Source organism: Aristolochia californica, unplaced genomic scaffold, assembly GCF_029961685.1.
Source record: "Aristolochia californica isolate CCGP_79_NKW_82.1479 unplaced genomic scaffold, dmAriCali1.0.hap1 SCAF_9, whole genome shotgun sequence".
NCBI lineage: Eukaryota > Viridiplantae > Streptophyta > Magnoliopsida > Piperales > Aristolochiaceae > Aristolochia > Aristolochia californica.
This window is the reverse complement of record NW_027182290.1, coordinates 7,874,340-7,883,768: the sequence shown is the minus strand read 5'-3', so window position 1 is coordinate 7,883,768 and position 9,429 is coordinate 7,874,340. Positions and strand designations below refer to the sequence as shown.

Below are 9,429 nucleotides of genomic sequence, written 5' to 3'. Positions count from 1 at the left end.
TTTTCGACCTCTTTTCCATGGGAGAGGCCTCTCTATTTATAGTCTCTCCCTAGGCCTTTTGAAATCACTAAAAACGGTCAAAAACCCGTCAGATCCCAAAAATTCGGTTTCTGGCGTCAAGGGGCGCCCTGGTCAGGCTGGCGCCCGCCAGACCAGGGCGCCTGGCGACATGGTCGCCAGGAAACCCCATTTCGCGCGGGGCGCCTGGCGCCTGGCGGAAACCCCATTTCGCCCGCGGGCGCCTGGCGCCTGGCGCCTCAGGAAACCCCATTTCGCGCGGGGCGCCTGGCGCCTGGCGAAAACCCCATTTCGCCCGTGGGCGCCTGGCGCCTGGCGCCTGTGCCTTGCCGCGCGCGCGCCTGCGCCTGGCGTCCTGAGGAAACCCCATTTCGCCCTGCCTGGAGTCCTGGTTGTGCGCCAGCAACCCCATTTCGCCCCGCCAGGATTTCTGGTTGCGCCCAACCCCATTTCGCCCCGCCAGAAGTGTCTGCTGGCGTGCTGCCTTGTGTCTGAGCTGGCTGTTGGGGTTGTTGTGCACCTTGTTGCTTGGCCATCCGTTTGCCAAGCTCAAGTGTGTCTTTTTACGTTGCAGCTGGTTCCGGGCTGGCCATATGCGTGCGCCCCTCTGGGCCGTGCCTTTGCACTTGGCCTTGGCTGTCGCTGCTATTGCCGTGCACTGGACTTGCACAGTCTTTGGCCTTGGTGTTTGGCTACACCATGGCTTCTTCCCCCGTCTCACTAAGGGTCAAATTAAGATTGATCGAAATATGGTTTTTAGAGATATATTTTGAGGATGAAACTTCAATGAATAAAACTTAGTTTGATTGACCTTATGTGAGATTTATGATGAATATTTATCCATGTATAATGTGGAGATTAGTAATGAAGGGATCGTTTCAAGTATTAGCTCTACAAATGTTTCCACAAGTCGTAGGTCACATTCTTCATCAAGTTCAAATTGGTCAAAGTTAATGACTAATGTAAAACAAGTGGAAGTAGTGAATTCAACAAAGTCAAAATTGGAAAATTATATTGAAGAAAGTGTGTATATTTATGAGGAAACTTCACAATATGATTTTGATGTTTTAGAATGATAGAAAGTGAATAATTTAAAAAAAATTGGTATTATCTAAGATGGCAGTAGACATCTTGTAATTCCCATATCTATAGTAGCCTTAGAGTCTACCTTCAATGTTGGTGGCAGAGTAATTCATTCTTCCTTGGCACTAAATACAATTCAAACTTTGATTTGTGACGGTGATTGTGTTCGGGTTCTTCACGGTGTCAAGAAAAATCAAAATGTGGACTACTTTTGAATAATTATTTATTATGATATTTTTGAGTAAATTTTTTAGTTTTATTTATTAAATTTTTGTTTGATGACTGCGGTCTGGGAAGAAGATTGTGGTGATAATGCTACGAATTACTTGTTTTTTCATCTTTTTCTCATCTTTGTAATTTTAATATTTTTCACTACAATAAGTAATTAGTAGTGGAAGAATTCTTTATCATAAAATAATAAGTTATATTCTTTTATTTTTGTTGTAGGTGGAGATTTTGCTCATGTGAATGGATTTATAGTTTATAAATACATACTAGATTTATAGTTTTTGTTTAGGTGATTTTAAATTAGATATTGATATTTCATTTAAATTTTTGTGTTTGATTATTGAATAAAGTTTATGCATAATATTATGTAGTGTGTATAGACAATTTTATGCAGGGTTTATGTACAGAGGTCATGCCCAATTTTAAGTAAAATTTATGTGTAATTTTACGTACAATTTATGTGACATGTATTTTATGCAAAGTTTTAAATATAGGTTAGAGCTGGAACTCAGTTAAAATTATTGGGTTTGAGCTTGATTCCAATTTTAGGCTCGAGGTTGAGTTCGACTCAATACCACCCCTAGCATGAAGTATGTTATAATTTAAGCTAGCCCTAAGTTTCAACTAGATTATATTACCATCCAACCTATCATGAAACCTCCGTAAACCCAATACAATCTTCTAAATCAAAGAAAAACAAATCTATTTTCCAATAGCAACCTTAAAATTCATTGACCTTTGTAATTTTTTTCATATAAGGTACTAGTTTAAGCTATCATTAGGTAGTAACGACTACATGTGACGGGAGGCAACTACAGTAGAGACGAGAAGACGAAAGAGGAGGGAGAAGCAAGAAAAGAAGAGGAAGGAAAAAGAAAGATATATGTTATTCTTGGTGAAATTGATTTTCATGGAAAAATATGATTTTTGGCCGCGAAAAGTCAATTTTCTTGTAGTAGTGCATGTAAGTAAAAAATAATATCAACATGGTAAAATCAAATAACTATTATTACATTAGGCTAACCATTTTGTATTCAACCAAAGCTGCAAAGAGCATACAACCCTTATTAGTGTACAAGTGGCAATCCTCAACAAGGCATGATGTTGGTGGCATTTGGGCTGCATAATAAATAGGTGGAATGAGAACATTTGGGCTGCTTTAAATTGTGAATTATAGATGTCAACAACTTGTTCTTAAAAATCCAGGAGAGTCGTAGTTGGAAGATGTGGCCACTTGTCAACAACTTGATTCATGGTTGAAAATTTGTTCCAGTCAGTTTAAAAACGAGGTAAAATTTACCGGTCCGCCTCCTTCTGATTGAACTAGTCAAACCATCTCTTTCACGGTTCGCTGGCGCTCCTGCTCCCGAAATATTTATTCTTTTTTATTTTTCAAAAGTCAAATTCAGATTCCAATTAAAAAAAACAACATTCAGTAAGAATTAAGCAAGTAAGTCGATTTTCGTATTAATATTCAAATAGTCTGGCTTACCAGGAAGAAATGGGATTTCTCGAGGAAATAATCTCCCGAAGAAGATATTAAAAAAAATTATTTGGTATAAAATATATAAAAAAATTATCTGAACAGGTCCGATCATGATCAATAATTATCTTAACCCACCATAATTTGGACGATTGGGATAATTATTGCACATGTTTCGTACCAAACACAAGTAAGTAAGTCGATTTTCATATTAATATTCAAAAATCCTGTTTACAACGCCAGCCTCCTTCAGCAAATTCCATATCTTCTTTTTTACAAGAAAATGAATTAAAAAAAAAGGAGAGCAAATGCAACAAACAACAAGTCCCAATAATTACATACCGAAACTTTGAACAGTCAAAATTCCGTTGAGTTGAATCCCGATGCGTTTTTCCCCGTCCCGACTCTCCTCCGAAACGCCACCGTTGAGTCGGGAAATTTCCCCCCAGCCGCCGCCGTCGCCACCTCCTCTTCCTCGTCCTCCGACCCTTCCAACCTTTCCCCGCTCTCCTCGCTCCTCTCCTTCAGCATCATCAGCATCCTCTTCGCCTTTTCTCTCGCTCTCTCATTTCCCTGCTCCGCCACCTCTCTCAGCACTTCCGCCGCCCCCACCGCCATGGCCGACCCCTTAAACCTCATTCCGCTCTGACTCAGTGCGTACAGCACCGCCACGCAGTTCTCCCGCACCCCCTCCGTCCTCCTGCTCCCGCCCTCTGACTCTATTAGCATTCCCACCAGCTTCTCGACGGCGTGCGCGTCGAGCAGCGCCGCCCGTCCTTCCGCACTTGCCGCTAGGCTTCCCAGGATTATAAGCGCCCTCGTCGCCAGCTCCCCTGTTTGCGCTATCCCCAGCAGGGATGACACGGCACCCAGCTTCAGCAGCTTCGACCGATTCGCCTGTGCTAACGAGAGGTGATACAACGCCAGCGCCGAGTCCTCGCGGGTCCGCTCGCTTTCTGACCGCATCACCAGATGCAGCAGTGGTGGCAGAGCCCCAAGTACGCCGATCGCCGTCTTGTTCTCGTCGTCCAGGGCGAGGCTGAAAATAGCTCCTGCCGCGTGCTCTTGAGCCTCCACGAACCCTCCTTTCAGCACGTCGATCAGCGGCGGCACCGCACCGCAACGGACGATATGGACCTTGTTGGACTTTTCCAGAGATAGATTCACGATGGCTGCAACTGCGTTTACCTGAATCGTGGTGTACTTGGACACCAAAAGCGGCCGCATCGCCGCCAGAATCCTGAAGCTGCAGAGAGGGACTCGCTCGTCGGGACTGTTCTTGGTGATCCTCCGCAGGGTGGTCACGCCTTCCACTTGGTCGCTAATCTGGGGCCCCGTCAGCTTGACGAATATCTCCTCTTCCTCCACCGAAGTCCGAATTTGATTTAGGCCGCCCTCGGCCGAGACCATCTCCTGAGACGAAGAGGAAGACGCTGAGGAGTAGCAAGAGGGTTTGGTGGCCAAGGGCAACGGCGTCGTCAGCACCGATTCTTCGGAGCTGAAAGAATAAAACATTGGTCGCCGATTCACTTGTGTGTTAGAAAAACGGAACTTCAAGGCAGGATTTTCCGAGACCCCTTCTAAAAGCTGCTTATCCGCGGTCTCAATTACTTCAATTTCAGTAACCGACTCCTTCCCAGTTCCCTCGGCAGTAACACCCTCCCTGGCAGCGGCTGCTTTGTCGACATTCAGCTCTCGCGAAGAGGCGATGAGTTCCCGGACAAGCTCCTTGGCCCTCTCAAAGTCAAAGGGTTTGGGCCTGTCGAAGCCCGACGTCTCGCACCAGGAGAGAATGGTGGATTTGATGGCAAAATTGGGGATGAGAGAGGAGATATCAGGGCGCGACCCATCGGGAAGCCTCGGTATGTAGCCCAGCTCCTTACAAGCCTGAATACAGTTCCGCTCGAAGGTCTGGCCGGTGGAAACAATAACAGGGTCAGCCATTAAAGCTCCCGAGATGGGACAGACGAATTCCGGCGGCGGCTTTTTTGAAGCACGAGAGGATGAACGATGGAAGGAGATCTTCCATCGGTGCTTCCCGGTTCCCATTTACCCCAGCCGTAAGCCTCTTTTTCAGCTATTTCTTCACTCTAATTCCGAGCTTCCTGTTGCATCTTCGCGTGCAGAGAGAGAGAGAAGAAGAGAAGCGAGAAGGATAAGAAAGGAATGAGCTATATATGAGTTAATAAACAGACGTGCTGGAATTTGGAAGGACGGATTCTTGGTTTGCAGTAAAAACCAAGAAAAAAAGGCGACTGGCGACTGGCGACTGGGGAAGAAGCCCCACGATCTCAGACGAGACCCTTACTCCTGTCCCTCGCCCGTGTACGAAATACTCCTAAAAACGTGTTCTTATTTACTGAACTGCCACCGACGACTTGGAGGTAAAATGCCGATTAATTTCCCCTAAACCCTAAACCCTTGCGTGGACACCGGAGTGCCACCACTTTCTTTATTTGATAAAAACTAAGATTTACATAGTGGGGCCAGCGGGGAAAAAAAGTAGAGAAGGGATGGTCCCACAGGTACTCGTTTGGTCCCCAATGATTGGGTCAAAGCAACAGCTTGAAAAGCTACGTTGGAAAACCATACAATAATTCAAAGGTTTCCTTAATAGCTACGGTATTACCCACTACCCAGGTGCCAATATTGGGTCCCACCCCTCCTTTTTATTTCAATTATTTTTATCTCGGCTAATAAACACGAAAAACTGTGTAAAACATGTAGAACGGCTATCTCACGGTGATCGGAAAATTGAGAAACTTGAGCTTTGAAACCTCCTTTGGGTCACTGATAACTATGAAAAAAACCTTTGGCCGAATTGGTAAAATCTTTGGCTTTCTCTTTTTGACTTTTTTAGTTGGAAGTGGAGAGGGGTGATGGTCGTGGGGTGAATGACCAACTCCCAGGCATAACAAGCTTTTTCTTTTTATTATTCCTTTCACCTTTTTTTTTCTGGGAATAACAAAAGGCGCGCTGATTCCACTTCCTCAGTTACCTCCCTCCCCTTTCCATAATTGATTTCCCCCCCTTCTCCATTACTGCTCTTCTTCTCTCGACTCTTGTTTTTTTGTGTTTTTTTCCGTGAAAGAAGCAGTCTTGTTCTTGTTCTTCATTCTACACATCTGAAAGCAGTCTGAATCATTGTTTTGAACCACGACGCAGATTCAATTCAATCTCAAGAAATCTCTCCATTACAGCTTGTGAGTTTGGCATCACATTTGAAGAAACAAAAGAAAAAAGAAAAGCTGATAAAAGGCGGAGTTGTGTTTTTCAGTTTGTGGCAGAGAAAAACAGATTGCTTTCAAGTAGTGTAAAAGGAGGTTTATCGGAATAATTGAATCGTGGGGTTGGCCAAATGACCTCATTTGAGCTGTTGGGAATGTAAGGAAGAACACGTGAGATGCTTTAATAATCTCTCCATTATTCATACCAGGTTTTTAAATTTGTTTACTGGATCGGTATCTCAAAAGTTAGATTAATGAAGGCCATTGACTCATGTTCGGACAGTGCTCTTGAAGGCTGTTTCACGCCTTGGACTGCGTGTAAAATATAAATTGTGCAGAAGAGAATCATGCGATGATGAAGATAACTATCGCCCAGTCACCCACCGGAGCGGCAGCGGCATCGATGCTCCGAGCAATAAAAATGTTCCTTTTTTCTGTTTCTCTTTCTCAAAATATAGTTGCTAGTAGATATAAACTACAAAGGGACTCTTTCTAATCGAGTGGGTGAAATAAGTAGTCTGTTGACTAGAATTTTGAGAAAACGCCATTGATAACGTTGCAAAGGCTAATTGGCCGAAATTCAGAGGGGATCGTTGAAAAGTCAGCTTTTGGGTTGAGGGTGATGAAAATGTCGTTCGTAAGAAGCTCTATTGGACAAGAAGCAAAACATTTCTGAAAAGCTTCTTGAAGGTCATCTTTCCTATGCGACTAATGGTGTTTGAATAGGAGTCCATAGAGAACAATGTTTCTGTAAACTATCACCCAGCTTCTGTTTTATATTTGTGGCTGCTAGTAGCAAAACAGTCCAAGATTCACACTTTGAAGGAGGAGAGTGTGAAGTGGATCTAGAATTATAATTTTTTTCTTCTTATTAATTGTGACTAGTTATTTCGGATGAACCAAAACCAATTTTAACAAGTTGAATGATCTGAACGCATCTAGAATGTAAAGAATAATCAAGAGGACCCTATAAACCACACATGGAATTTAATCTTTTTATTTGTGATTATTTTTTGCCTATGAGGGGTGTGTGTTTAAAATCTAAATAAATACAGAGGCCCTATTAGTGCCCTTTGTAAGTGAAATGTATTTTACTTACATTGGGTAAAAAGCACTAAAACCCGTTAGTGCCCTCTGTAAGTTGGGAGGGAAAATAAATTACAAATATAATTCACTTTCCCTTGTTTTAGGCATAACACGAGGGAAAGTGAATTCAGAGGGGTCGAGCTCTAAATTCACTTTCCGTTTGTCAATTACATCGGGTTGTCGGGAGGGTTGTCAAACAAAAGCTTGGAGAAAAAAAAATTTGGCTCCTCTCTTGCTCGCAACCTTCGATGATTTCAATCGGGCAATGTACTAGAACTTACTGAACTTGTATTCGACCATTGTTTCCAACAGTGATGTTGGAGATTATCCAACATGCTTCTTTCTACTGTGTTTGTGTATTAAACCAAAGAAGTTAATGATCTTGTTGATCATCTAGTACACATTGGCATTTCCTGTGATCATCTAGTAGGAAGAAAACTTACAAAGTTGTGATCATCCATACTCTTTGTACTAGTTTGGTGTTTGGTGTTATGATCCAAATCAACTCAAAAGCTCAGGAAGCAAACCACCGAAGAAGGAAGAAAATATAATATGCAAATGTAGTTATTCTAAGGAGGTCAAAATTACATTCCTATAATTTTTTTCTAGAGTACCCATCTACATTATTTTTGAACTTATATCCTAACTATGAACTATGAGTCTGAGTCTAGACACACTGTACTAAGTAATTCCAATTCCCCAACCACAAGAAAGTCATGAACAACACCCATACCAAGCAGTAGTAGCACTTGCATCAAAACTTTCTCTATTAATAACTGTATTGAAACAGGAATCCCTGTGTGAAAACCTTCTATTTCCGACATTGATAGTCTTAGACTTCTCTTTTCCTATCTCTGAAAGAGAATGGAGAAGATTCAACCAAATTTATTTTGGATTTAGGTTCATCACCAGCTTCTGCAATCCTAACAAAGAAATGAGAGTTCCTAAATCGACTCCAGAAGTGTTGAGTTATTTCTTTGTGTGTTTCTGGGGTTTTATTTTGCTGTTTAACCATTTTGGTCAACAATACCATTTTTACTCATGATAGCAGTAACCTTAAATGGGGTTATAACTTCGGTATCATGCTTTGATGTGGAAAGACAGGCCAATATATCAAGCTATTCACCTACATGTAAAATCAAGGTTTTTGTCACCAGTACAAGTTCAAGCTTGTTGCACCTTTGTCACCAATACAAAATCAAGGTTTTTGTCACTAGTGAAGAAGATGAAGAAATAATTCAAGTGATAATTCTGGTGGAGAACATTGTGAAGATAACAATGCAAATGAAAATGAAGACAATGATAGTGATGATATGGACACTCAAGGAAGTACTCAGAAGGAGTTTGCTTTGCAATTTGCAAGAGCATCGTATTTTCGAGATGTATTAGCAATTCAGATGTGGCAAAATTATTGACTATTATGTTTTAATTCCATTAAATATTTTTTTGTATTGTATTTTGTATGTACAGTTGTAGGTATTTTATATTAAATAGGCGATTGAGTTATATTTATATTATTATTATTACGATGTTTGCGTAGTACATTGGGTAATGAATTTAAACAAATATAATTGCATATATACGTTAGTTTAAGAGTGAGAATTGAAATACTTTTAATATAATAATTACATTAATTTTTTGGATTTTCTAAAGCTAAGGATTTGTGTAAATATTTTACTTTTTATAAATTATGTTAATAAATTAATATTATTTTGATATTACTAATATATATTAAGTTAATGAGTATTTTATAACATCCTTTTTATATAATTATTTCGTATTTATATATTACAAAATTAAAATTTGATTAGAATTTTAATAGTATAAAAGTAAGTATTTGATTAATCATTATATTTAATATATTATATTTATTAATTAATATTAATTTAATTTTCTGATAGTCAAATATATTAAAATATTTTATTTAAGAAATAATCTCACTGCACTTTACACTATACTTTTTACTGTGCATATAAATACAAACAAATATTTTACACTATATTTTTTATTATACAATACTAATACAAAAATACTTTACAGTACACTTTACATTGCGCATACTAACATAAACAAATACTTCACTTTCCTTCTCACTTTCACTAGAGAAAGTACTTATACTTTTCCTCTAACTTTTCCCTGCACTTAAAAGTGCACTAACCCCCCCAGAATTTGAATTCTCCTAACATAAACAAATACTTCACTTTCCTTCTCACTTTCACTAGAGAAAGTACTTACACTTTCCCTCTAACTTTTCCCCGCACTTAAAAGTGCACTAACACCCCCAGAATTTGAATTCTCCTCTAG

The 9,429-nt window shown here is 40.4% G+C and overlaps 1 protein-coding gene across 1 annotated transcript; it reads right to left on the bottom strand.

Annotated features, from left to right (window-relative positions):
• Positions 1-3,011: 3,011 nt before the first annotated feature.
• LOC137941265 (U-box domain-containing protein 40-like) lies at positions 3,012-4,990 on the bottom strand. Its single transcript, XM_068786596.1, has one exon. The coding sequence runs from the start codon at positions 4,859-4,861 to the stop codon at positions 3,170-3,172; it is 1,692 nt and encodes a 563-aa protein (XP_068642697.1). The 5' UTR covers positions 4,862-4,990; the 3' UTR covers positions 3,012-3,169.
• Positions 4,991-9,429: the final 4,439 nt, after the last annotated feature.

What these genes read in the sequence shown, in the direction of transcription:
- LOC137941265 (XM_068786596.1), bottom strand. Translation starts at nt 4,861, where the DNA reads ATGGGAACCGGGAAGCACCGATGGAAGATCTCCTTCCATCGTTCATCC.